General features: G+C 43.2%; 1 protein-coding gene and 1 pseudogene across 2 annotated transcripts; both read right to left on the bottom strand.

Moving 5' to 3' along the window:
• Nucleotides 1-297: 297 nt before the first annotated feature.
• LOC102713792 (protein ESSENTIAL FOR POTEXVIRUS ACCUMULATION 1-like) lies at nucleotides 298-7,243 on the bottom strand. Of its 2 annotated transcripts, none has more exons than XM_015843710.2 (9): nucleotides 7,064-7,243; nucleotides 6,806-6,877; nucleotides 6,411-6,481; nucleotides 5,421-6,281; nucleotides 5,228-5,321; nucleotides 4,259-5,092; nucleotides 2,000-4,160; nucleotides 1,306-1,448; nucleotides 298-985 (listed from the first exon to the last, which is right to left on the bottom strand). In XM_015843710.2, exons 1-9 carry the CDS (start codon nucleotides 7,107-7,109, stop codon nucleotides 669-671), a joined length of 4,599 nt encoding a protein of 1,532 aa, XP_015699196.1. In that variant the 5' UTR covers nucleotides 7,110-7,243; the 3' UTR covers nucleotides 298-668. The 2 variants fall into 2 exon arrangements, with proteins under 2 accessions (XP_015699196.1, XP_015699197.1); XM_015843711.2 differs by having other exon boundaries at nucleotides 324-985; nucleotides 2,000-4,145.
• A 1,731-nt stretch (nucleotides 7,244-8,974) lies between these two features.
• LOC102714065 lies at nucleotides 8,975-11,526 on the bottom strand (annotated as a pseudogene).
• Between the last annotated feature and the right edge of the window lie 1,005 nt (nucleotides 11,527-12,531).

Below are 12,531 nucleotides of genomic sequence, written 5' to 3' on the forward strand. Positions count from 1 at the left end.
AGCTCTTTTTTATTTGTCAGTTTTATAGACTTGATGGACCATTAAATTTCTGCACGAGAGTATGATTAAATATGCCATACAAATTATAAATAAAATGAATGTTTGGTTTTAATGGATTTTCATTCGACTTTTATTTCCTTAGAAACAACCCCATGAGCCTTTCAATGGAATAAAATAGTTTTTTTTATTTTTTCTAATTAAATTCTTATGATATCATTAAAACATTTGATGTAGTATATAATTAATGCCAGAAAGGATCCCTGAAAATGGCCTCAAAATCATCACCAAAGATCCCAGCAGCCATAAATTTTGATTCTTTGAATGAAGAGAGACCGTCGATTAAAAAGGACAAAAGCCCTTTAAAAAAGTACAAGGAACATGCTGACCATTTGCATTGTTCTGTACAATCTCCTGTAAACCTGAGGGCACAGATACACAAAGGGGGAAAAAAAAAGAGAAAATCCTCCCTAGTTTCAACTTCATCTTCTGACTAATTCTGTATCCTATGGCTAAAGGAATGAACAAAAGGTGGAGGGAGATTAAAGGGAAAAAAAAAAAGAGGGGAGGAGTCATGATCTGATGACCTCCACAGCAATGTTACAAAATTTCTGCATCGCTACAAAGAGATGGACATGTACACAACACAAAATGGCGAAACACACTTCATGTTAATCATCAAGGCGATGAATCTCGCCCATCATAATGCGGTTGCTGTGCACCTTGAAGCCAAGAAGAGAAGGGTCAATCTGCTTTCCTTTCTTTGTCTTCTTCTTTGCACCCTTGCCGCCCGGGCCGCCATCTGCGGATTCAGATGCATCATACTGCTGCAAGGTGGGTTTCTTCGTGCTCTTCACCATTTCCCTGAAGGACGGACCGTCGACGCTGGTTCCCGATGGCGAGATGAAAGAACCTGTCTCTTTGTTGGAGGAGACAGGGATATCCACAGGTTGGGCAGCCAAGGTGACTCCTGATTCCAACTTATGATCTGCACAGGAACATATTTGCTACGTCAAACCCAGGAAGTCAAGTTACTCAACAATATGCGCGAAGGAGGTAACTGACGTAACCCATAGGAATTTTGAATCTCCGATTGTACCAGCAGAAAGCATAAAGTTTTAGGAGATACTGTAGTGCCCTATCAATACTATCAATTTTCTGCTACAAACTACTGGCGAGAAACAAAACCATATCAGGGAAGGGTGCGCCCTACAGTTTTTTTATATTTCTTTTCTAATACTTTCTGGCATTCTTAATCTAACAAGATGAACAGTTCCACTGCAGCAAGCAGAGTTTGCAAAGGCGTACCGTCAGAAGATGCATGACCTGCCTTCTTCAGCCTAATGGTTGAGGACAGATCCGTGGATACTGCCTGAGCTGCAGCACTGTTTTGGCTTGCTGGGCGCTTCAGCAAGGAATGAGTGCCCCCTTTCGACATGGTAGTGTCAGGCCTGCATATGGAACACACCAGGTTTAGAAGCCCGACATCAAAATGATCAGAAATAAAGGCTGCATTCTCGTCATAACAATTGGAGGAAAGCATGATTATAAGCCATGGCACTTCTCAAAAGATGGCAGTACAATACAGATTACAATGAGGCAATGCAGTAACAAGAATAAGAAACTTGGACATTTGTGTCAGATACTAGCTAAATGACCGTTCTTTGCTACAGCTAAAAGGAAAAGTATCATAACATTGCCTAAAGTAAATAAAAGCATATTTTCCATGAAATAGGTTGCGCTACTTTTTGTTGTAGAGAATACTCACCTTAGTTTTTTTTTATGTGACATCTGTTTAGATTTAGCTGTTATGTAGTATTAAGAAGGGGTAATATGTAAAAACTACAATGGAAATAGGTGGGTTGGTAGATTCACTGCCACCACAACTGTAGTCTTTCTGAACAAATATAAAATGTATGTAATTTTATAGTAAGAAAATTAAAAGAAGTATATAAACGTAGAGCTTAAAAACAGCACTTAGTAATATAATCAAGAACAATACCAGTTGCTACCAGCGTCTTCAGCAAAATTAGTGTCATCCGCTACCAAGCTCGCACTGGAACCCTGCCTTTTTCCTCTGGGTACCTCATTGGTATGTCCAACCAATTGATTGCCTGATGCACCACCCCCCATAATACCTGAAAATTCACCCCTTTGAATATCAAGCATTGATCCTGAGCTTGATCTCAGGCTCAACTTTCCACTGCTCTCAATACTGTTAGTCAAACTGTCTAAATTTGCCGATCCCTCCTGTCCTGTCTGCCCTGCTTTTGCGAAAAGAGACCTTTCTGCAAGAGGATCATCAAAAGACAACCTGTCCACAGGTGGTCTTAAAGGGTTATCTGCAGCAGGCTGTGCAAAAAGTGAAGGGTCTTTCCGTCCAAATGATGCCGGTACTGGAATATCAGGAAAACCAAGGGATTGCTGCGATTGAAGAACTAGTTTTTGATGCAGCATGTCACTCAAATCTTGCTCTGTGTTCCTCTCGTTATTCCGAAGTGACGCCCATGCATGTGGGTTGTCAGCGGCAAGGTTCATTTCCACATTCCTTCGCTGCTTCTGTGCTTCCATTTGCAACTGGTTGATGCGTGAAGGTTCCATCAATGTGTTTTGCAATTGTCCATTGGCATCTGACCAGTGCCTTTCCAGCCTTCCCATGTGAGAACCAGAAAGCTGCTCCTGAAGCCGGTGTTGCTGGGGATGAACCGCTGAAGGAACCATAGGCATTTGGCCTAGAGAATACAAATCTCCATGTACTTCTAACTGACCAAGGCCATGATGGCGTGCTAGGGAATTTACAACATCCATGTTAGGTAGTGGGGGACCACCACCAGGCATAGAGCCAGATCGCTCAAGGGAGTGCATACCTTGACCTCCTCTATGCAACCGCTCATGCAAAGACAAGCTCCGCTCAAGATGTTCATGTTGCTCCATCGATGAGGATCTCTGAAGGGACTGCAAGAGATCAAAATGTCCTAGTCTAGAGGCATGTCCTTGGTTTGGACTGGTTCCTGAGTGGATAAAATGACCAGATTCATCCATTGGCCATCCCCCACTTAAATGTCTTTCTTCCTCTCTACCTGCATGTTGACGCAGAGCATTGGCCAACTGTTGTGACTGGAGCTGATCATGGTGAAGACCTAACAGAATTTGTTGCTCCAAAGGAAGCATTTGCCTCTGATTTGAACGTGAGAGAACATCCATCAGATCATTGTGATGCTCCCTTTGAAGACCTTGCCCAAATTTTGCTTGAATGAGTTGCTCAATCGCTGCATCATGCTGCCTTTGAAAATGGTGGGGCTGGTGATGCAGGTCATTCAATACATGTTCGCGAAGTAATACTTGATCGACCATGTTAGTTGGTCCAAAATTTGAAGCCTGCAACTGTTGCTGCAAAATTTGCTCAAAAATCAGATGTTGCTGTTGCTGCTGCTGCTGCTGTTGTTGCTGCTGCTGAAGAAGTTGGGCTTGGCGCTGCTGCAGCTGCCTCTGGTGCTGCTCTTGCTGGAGCTGTTGGCGGCGCTGTTGTTGTTCAAGTTCAAATTGGACTCTCAAAAGATGCTCCACCTCAGGAACAGGCTGATTCATAGACTGCCTGTGCTGGTGCAAAGAATCAAACACCTGCCCAGGGAATGGTCCAGGAAACTCCAGATTATTACGAGGAATCAACTGGTCCTGCTGCAGTTGCTCCCTCCGAATCTGTTGGAGAAGCATTTGCTCGTCCATACTCAAATGATTCAAATCAGTTTCAAGCTGGGCAAGTCGTCCTGAAATGTTTGTCTCAGTCACATTGTCCAGACGCCCAAAGTTAGCAGGCCACTCATCTCGAACAACAGGAGCTTCATTCATCCTGCCAAGTTGCCCATGCCTCATGTTCACAGGTGGAATGTCCTTAGGGGCTGTAGGCTTGGGATTTCTACGGTCATTCATACCGAGTACATTAGATGAGAGAGGTTGCTTCGGGTGCATTCCCTCTAACTCAGACCAAAGCAAGCCAAGAGGGCTCAACTCGCTCTCTCGGGGAACATCATGCTTGGGCAATTTAGCTTCTCCCACTGCAGCATGTGGATCACGTATTGCCAATTGGAAATCTGAACGGTCACTCTCAAGATCCCGCAGAGATTGGCCAGTGCTGCTATTGGGCCTCGCTGTGTACAAAATTTCTGCGGTAAGTAAAAACAAAAAAAAATGAGCATTACCTGCAAAGTGGAAATAAAGGATAGAAAGATGATCCTGGAGATCTAAAAACAAGGAAACTAACCTTCAGCATCCTGACTCACTGTTTCAGGAATGTGCTGCTGGCGGACATCAACATTTAATGTGTTCTTTTCTGTTTCAAGAGAAGGAGGCCAACTCATATGTGACTGAACAGGTGCTTCATGCTCACCTCTTTTAAGATCAACAGCATAACTTTCAGGATCCTGTTTAGATGTTAGATCATTCTTCCCAAAAGAACCAGAAGCAGGAATCTTCTCATCAAAACTATTATGTACAGAATCTGGAGATTCACTACTTTCACCATGGGATACAGGAGGGAGAGGTTGGGGCTTTTGTCCAAGGTGTGGCATTACTTCAAAAAGTGGTCGAAAAGGAGATTCGTCTGGAGCATTAGCCAAACGCACTGGTAAATCCAAACCAAAATATCCATCTTCGTACCAAGAGATTATGTCAGCACCTAGGAATGGACCCTGCATGCCCCCTTGGGGATCCAGATAATACAAAGTCAAGTCCTCTGGATAGCTAGCCTGGCCACTAGCTTTTGTATCAATCTCACTGTTCTGGTACAGCACAGGTGGTTGTTGAATATGCCCAAAGGGTGATTCAAGAAACAGAGAGCTTGAGTCATTGGGTAGCTTTGCACCAAGATCAAGATCAGTACTTGAGTTGACTTCATTAAATTTCATATCTTCCCGAATGCCAGAAAGCCCAGATTCTTTTTTGGGTGTATTTTCCACAGTAATATTACCAGCAGAGATCACCCCACCATCATAGAAGGCATCCTTCTCTGAGATTAAAGTGGCAGATTCTTCCTGAAGCAATCCACTAAAAGCAACAGAGCCTTTATCCTTCTTACCATCAATACCAGAAACAAACCCTGAAATATAGTTAGATTCAGATGATGTCCAGAAAGAAAAGAAACCCTACGACAGGCTTCTAGTACTGTATTCATTTTTAGATCTACATCAATAATAACCACAATACCACATGCAGCTTCCTATGATGTACATACCTTCAATCTCTTTTTTTCGATCTCTTTGCATTCCAGTTGTATTGACTACTTCACTGCTGATGACCTTACCCTTCATAATATCTTCCCTACCAGCCTATGAAATGTACGAGCACATAAGAATGCATACAAACAGACATAAAAATACAAATGAATAGACACCACAAAGTAAGGCGAATAGCAACCAAGATGTTACCTCCTCATCAGCATCAGGTGCAATAAAGGCCAGAGGCTTGGCAGGAGAAGATAGTATGACAGAAGGAACTTCCTCCAGCTTACAGTGTACATCATCAAAGGATGGCAATGTCTTTTGCTGCCTGTATATATCAAGAAGTTTACCCCGTGGGTAGCGAAAGCGGCTAATAGCAGACGCTGCACATTTTCCACGTGTGGCAGGAGCACCAATTGGTCCAGCAGAAGATGGTCGGGTAAAAGATGGAACCGGATTGGGGTTGGCCCTGCCTCTACCAGCGGAAAAACCAACATTGGACTCCTTTGCACGGCCTTTCTCCAATCCAAATCCTGGAGCAGCACGGTATGTTGCTGTGCCACCCGAGTGACTCTCCTGCCGGTGACGAGGTCTCCATTTGTCACGAGAGTCTGTCTCAGGCAGCAGCCTTCCAGTAGTAAATGACTGCTTTTCAGGGTGGCTTTCGTCCTTCTCTGCGTCAATCTTCTTTTCTGATCTGGAGTCCTTCTCCTTGTCATCGGGCCCCCATCTTGATGACCACTTGCCATCACGCCGCCCTTCATTCCCTGAAACACGGGTGGATCCATCGTTCCACCTTTCAGATGAAGGTGCTCGTGAATCACTGCCATCCCTTACAGGAACATTATCAGATCGGCGATCATTTTTACGAGTCTCCATATCCCGGTCCACTTCCTTCTTGCGCTCCCTCCTCCCAGGCAAACTTGTTTCCCTCTCCTCTTCTAGCCAACGAAGGCTGCTGTCAGCATCAAACGCATTCCGCCTGCGTTCTTTCTTATCGGCAGCTCCTTCCAGCATCTTCACTTCTTTTTCAGAAGGGTCAAGCAAGGAACCATGAGGTGCCAAAATCTGCAAACAAGCATCTCACGTCATCAATGAATATTTCTAGCAACAAGCAATCAATACAATCCCAGGTAAACTTCTGACCAAAATGAAAGCAGCAAGATGAGAAAATTTGGTTAGGACTCCCTCACAAACCTTTGAATCAGTTGGTTTCGCGTAAAGCCACTGAGGAGACAGAGGGATGCTGTTTTCCAGGTGCTGCTGATCTGCGTAGGCAAGAGATTTTCATGGTCAACGACTTAGCAAAAGCATGCCATCTCACACAAAAGGAGAGCCACTGGCGCACAACTCCCCACACACTCCACTCCCAGCAGCAAGCACGCAAGCGTGGTTCAGTCCGCGCAGACAACACACACACACACTGACACACAGGATGCACACGTGCACACAGAGATGAACAGTATCCAATCCAGAAACCAAATCGTACGTGAGGAGGAACCAAAGCGGAGGCTGCCCTATATGCTACAATTCCGTCGAGGACGGGTGAGGGACGAGGCGGGTGGTGGTGGGATGGGAAGGGGGGCCCGGACCTTTGGATTCGTCGACGAAACCTATGGCGGCGGCGGCGGCCCTGTCGTCCTCGATCCCCAGAGAGAGCACATCTGCGGGAACAAACAAGGCAAACCAATCAAATCGAACCCGCGCAGCCACGCCACAGTGACACAGATCTGAGCACCCCCACGGCCACAGCCCCCCGCTCGAGAGGGATGGAGACGGTGCGGCAGATGAGCAGATCGGAGATCCCATCTCTTCCCGCAGGGGAGAGGAGGGGGGCGGGGGGGGCTCACCTTTGCCGAGCGCCGCGAAGCGATCCAGCTTCCGCTCCGACGACATGGGTGGCGTCGTTTCCCCTCTCTGGATCCGAGCGCGGGGGCGTGGGGTGAGCTAGGGTTTCGTCGGCGGCGAGGAGGGGAGGGGGAAGGGAGAGAGCAGCGGGGCGCGTGGAAGCGGCGGGGAGGGGGAAGGGGAGGGGGAGGGCTAGGGTTTGGGGCGCGGGTCGGGGTCGCCGGAGAGTGTGAGGAGGAGGAGGAGGAGCGTTGGGTGGGGCTTGCGTTGGGAGGGTGCGTTTCGGCGGACGATGGGTTTGCGTTGCGTTGCGCTGCGTTGGTGGAGGGGGAATGGGGGATGATGATGAGACCAGAGATCCCGAGAGAGGAGGGGGCGCAGAGGAGAGGAGAGGCGAGGGGATAAAATCATAAGATTGGTTTGGCATAGCCTCGGCAGGAGTATGCTAATATCTAACTCTTAAAAACTTAGTATTGGGATCATTTAAAAAGATTTTGGGTCTAAAAATTAACCCTTTCTTTAAAAGAAGTTCTAAAACTGAATCTTACAATTTATTGGCTAGCCAGGTAGACATGATTGGACACATGTTCCTGAGTGCTCGAGCCATGGAGGATACAACAGTGACGCCACCCGGAGCTGATTAATAATTTAGTTAATCAAATCGTTCAGTCAATCTAAGAAGGAGGAGCTAGATTAGATGATTATTGCTGAACCCAAATACAGGCACACATGCATCGCCCCCACACATCATCAGATCCCCATGGCTTAGAAATATAGACCGGCGTGGTTGCGGTTGCGTGGTCTGTGAGTTGGCACGAGAGGAAAATGTGGCGTGATTTTCCGGATTGAGGATGTCACCTGGAGGCCTATATTTGATTAACGGAATGCTAATATTTGGGAATGCTAAAAATTAGGAGTTGTTTTGGGCAACTGTTGGGAGGAACTAGAATGTCAATATTTGCTTTTAGGACTCCTCTTGGAGATGCTCTTAGTAAACTCCCTCATTTCTCTCCCTTGAGATTGTGGGTATGGCTAGGTGATATGAATTTAACTATTTTGTCTATAAAATTTAAGGGTTTAGTTTAAAATGGGTTAAAAATAAAATTGTATAGAATCTTAAGTTAATTTTTTTTAAGAATTAAATAGAATTGTGAAAGAACCCAATGGTCTTGGCCCATTACCACTCCTAAGTATGGTTATCGGTAGTTCTTATATCTTATACTTCATTTATAAAATAGATAACGGAGGGTAAAAAATGCGTTACCCATTTCTCTCGGAATAGTGGGTATGGTTATGGGAAGCTCGTATATTTCGTACTTTGTTTTATGTTCCATTGTTTCAAAGGATCCCTTGCAATAGCAAATTTGCAATCACCATTTCTATTTTCTTGTGCATACTACTTTGTGTTGGTTTTATATTATCACATCACTAAAAACAATAAACATGTCGCTTAGGTCAAATTATTAAAAAAACTCATAATTAATTTGTTTTGGACAATATTATCATACAAGTAATTCATGTGTATCCATAGCAAAGCACATGAACTTAGCTAGCTTATTTTAATTTTTATTGATGGTGAAAATGTTGTCATTACTCGTGTGTGGGGAAGTGATACACAGATCAAAAAATGAAGTTGTCCTTAAAAAACACAACACTCTCAATAGTCAACACATGGGGCCAATTTAGCCCACACTGAACAGTGAAGAGATTGCTTCCATACGACAATTCATTTCATTTTATGCTCTAAACTACACAGGAACACAAGCTAGCTATAATAATTGCACAACGTAAAACTACTATTTTTAATCAATATGATAGGTCCACAAATTCAGAATAGCTATAAGCATATTGCACTCTAGAGTGAGGTTATGTGATCACAACGTGCCCCTAGTAACAACCATGATACACAATTTTCAAGTGATGCAAGCATGGTTCTCTAAGTCATCCTCTGGGCAACTTTCCTTAGTGAGAAGCTTTTCCTTAGCTTTGGTCTTGCCATGTGACTTTGAGCTAATGATATTGCCACTCTATTTTTTCCTGGCCTCATCAATTTTGTCATTGAAGTTTGCCTGCGAGTGAGGTAGAAGTGTCGGTCTAGAGTCATAAACAACAACAACTGGTTAGACTGGACGAGCATAAGTTATTTAGATACTTACCTTAATGGCCTCCAAGACTTTGCTGAATCCCAACTTATCTTAATTCTTCATAGTTGTTGAACACAAGACGGAACCAATCCTCTCGTGTGCGATATGCTAATGTAGAATTGCAGGTTGTATATTAGGGAGATGTGCAGAGGTAAGCAGAATAGTCACATTGCTAAGAGCAAAGTAAATAACTAGACATACATATCCAAGGTTAGCCTTTCCCTTGGCAATGGGGTGCGAGATTTTCATCTTTCTGCACAAGGCTAGGAGCCAAACAACAAGTTTAATGGGGTCGACGAGCAACGACCACAAGTTGGGCCTTGCTCTAAAGGTGAGAGAACAACAACAATCGATTATTTGGCACACATAAAACTATAAGACTTCAAATGTAGTAAAATAACACATGATTACATAGAGGCCGCGTTCGTTAGGTTGTTGGATAAGCTAACTTATCCGGCGCGGAAAATGTGGTAATAGTTAATACTTGATTAATTAATTATTAATTATTAAAAATATGAAATAGACTAATATGATTTTTTTAAACAACTTTCTATAGAAATTTTTTGCAAAAAATACACCGTTTAGCAGTGTAGGAAATGTGCGTGTGGAAAACGAGAAAGATAAGATAACTTATCTTACCTATCGAACGCGGCCAAAGTAGTAGCAACTATATCACTAACAAAAACACACATCTTCAATCAAATAAGTCAGATGGTTAAGGCCATACTTCACAGCAACTGTTTTCTTGACTTCAACGGTCTTCCCTTCAGCCTCCTTTTGTGCTTCTTTCAAAAGCATTTCCTTCTTAGCAGCTTTGTCTTTAGTCTGGTACTTCAACAACATACTGAATAGATTAGTTGTTGTAGTACCAATAAAATCTTAGCTTGCAAGCACATGTCTATGAGATGTGAAGAAAAACATTGTCCAAAGGCACAAACATTGTCATCAATTCTATACAAAAATCAACAAAAACATATAAACCATGAAAATGAACCATACAATTATTGAAAGGGACACTGTTACAGTAAGTTAGCCCATGCATAGGACCTAAAAAAGAGGCAATTGGGCTACTACCTTAGTATTGTTATCTGATTGTGACATCCTGGCCCAATATGGCCTGTGTGACCCATACGAGCTATGTGTGTATTTAGTACCACATTGCTGGTTTAGCAAGAACGAAACCAACTTATGAGGCATCATTCCTCTAACCATATCACTCCTGGGTTGACCCTTTTACACGAAGCGAGGACAAATTCTTAAGTGGGGTGGTATGTTGTAAGTGGGCCTGCCCGTCGGTTGGGCTGGGCTACGCGGTTCTGGAGGGTGGGCTGTTACACTAACAAAAGCAAGCTAGTCAAGCAACATGATCAACCCAATTTTTAGAAATAGAGGCAAAAGTCATCACTCACAGCCTCAAATGCCCACAGCTAACGTTGTGCTATTGGTGTGGGCGTATGGCAAATCAAGTAAAAGGACAAACACTTAATACACACGCCCACATTGGCACATTGTCGATGAATTCAATCCACCCAATAAACATCTTATAGTCTAGTTGATGGATTGACCACATGATCACATAACAGTTGGACTAGGCACAACAACTAGATGAATAGAAGAAGTGGGTATATAATAAACTAGTTGGAGGATTGACCAGAAATTCAGCTTCTCCATTGAACAAACTAAACCAAACAATTAACTCGAAAAACTGGTTAAACCTATATGCACTCCAACCACAATGAAATGGTATAACTAGTACAGTAGCATACATCTAGTGAAGAAGTGGATATCGGGCGTAGTGGACAATGAGTTCACAGATCGAGGTTCTTATCGAGGGTGTGGGTGAACTGGTTGAGAGAGAAGGGCACCTTGAGGTGCTGCTTGAGGATGTGGCGTTGCCGCTAGATCCGCACCACCTTGGGACACTTCACGAAGCAGTGCAGGTCCCTCTTTGCTTGGAGTGCACCGCGGATCCCAAATTGCTTTGGCCACTTCTCGAACAACGGGTTCACCGCCTTCTTCCTCACCGGATCGGGGCCTTGGTGCCTCTCTTCGGAGCCTGTAGCGCAACACAAACGGATCAGCCCCCATAGCTATTCAGTCCGAATTGCATTCCATATATCGCGTGAGGTCGGGGCACCTACCATGGCGGTAGTGACGGTGGGCAAGCAAAGTGGCAGCACAAGGGAGTAACCGTAGGAAGGAAGACGAGCGATGCAGACGACGGCGTCCGGCTTTATAAAGAGGTCTCGATGGAGGATATCGTTCCATCTCGGCCTTTCGTGTAAGATCCTGTGGATACTAATGTTTTTCATTTCAATCATTTTTTGTCTCATATATATTTCTAATTCTCTTGAATGCGCCATGAAAACAATATGTCTTTAGATTCTTTTTCCAAATATTATGTCTCCTTTAAAGCACATGATCGATAAAAATGGGTAAATAGAAAGGAAAAATGATTTTTATAGGAACGTAGGTGTAAAATAGCAGATTATAAAATATAAAAGAAATAACATGTGATTATTTCAATTGACCATGGGAGAAGGGAGTAATGGCACGGAAAAATATAGACTTAAATGGAATTTTCCATTATGTCACATCTTATGTTAAAATTCCTCCAAAACTTGCATGGTTAAAAAATACATATAATTCACTGAGGTGTAATCTTTTGTTTCAAATGGTCATGGTTGCGTTAGTTTGATAAAGGATATTCCCATATTTTTCCTTGTCTTTTGCGCGCACGCTTCCTAAGGTGGGGAAGCCGTACCACGTGTTGACATCGTGGTACAAGTATGTACTTGTAAATTAGTGCCGAACATGTATATACATACAACATGAGACAACTTCAATTTTTTTACCACGTGTTGACATCGTGGCACAAGTATGTACTTGTAAATTAGTGTCGGACATGTATATACATACAACATGAGACAACTTCAACTTTTTTACTTTATATCTGCCCATAGTTCAACAAACTTGATGTTTGACCACACACACATACAAATAGAATGGTATATACTCGAGTTGGTGCATATGTTGGATTATACTACCAGTAATCCAAATAAATTATACTTTTTAAGAATGTTTTGAGGGAACAATAGCTACATGTAGGGGCTAAAGGTTCACTTTAAGCTCATTAACCTTATTAACGAGCTAAAAGGCTACTTTGGCTCAAATCGCAATCTAGCACACTAAGCTCAGTAATTAGTTATTCCTGGTTTATATCGTCAATATCATTTAATACTTACCACCTCGTTATATACCAACATAATAATATACACTATGAGAACTAATAAAATGCAAATGGTTTGTATGTAACTAAAACATTG

The sequence above is a fragment of the Oryza brachyantha genome, chromosome 1 (genome assembly GCF_000231095.2).
Source record: "Oryza brachyantha chromosome 1, ObraRS2, whole genome shotgun sequence".
Taxonomy (NCBI): domain Eukaryota; kingdom Viridiplantae; phylum Streptophyta; class Magnoliopsida; order Poales; family Poaceae; genus Oryza; species Oryza brachyantha.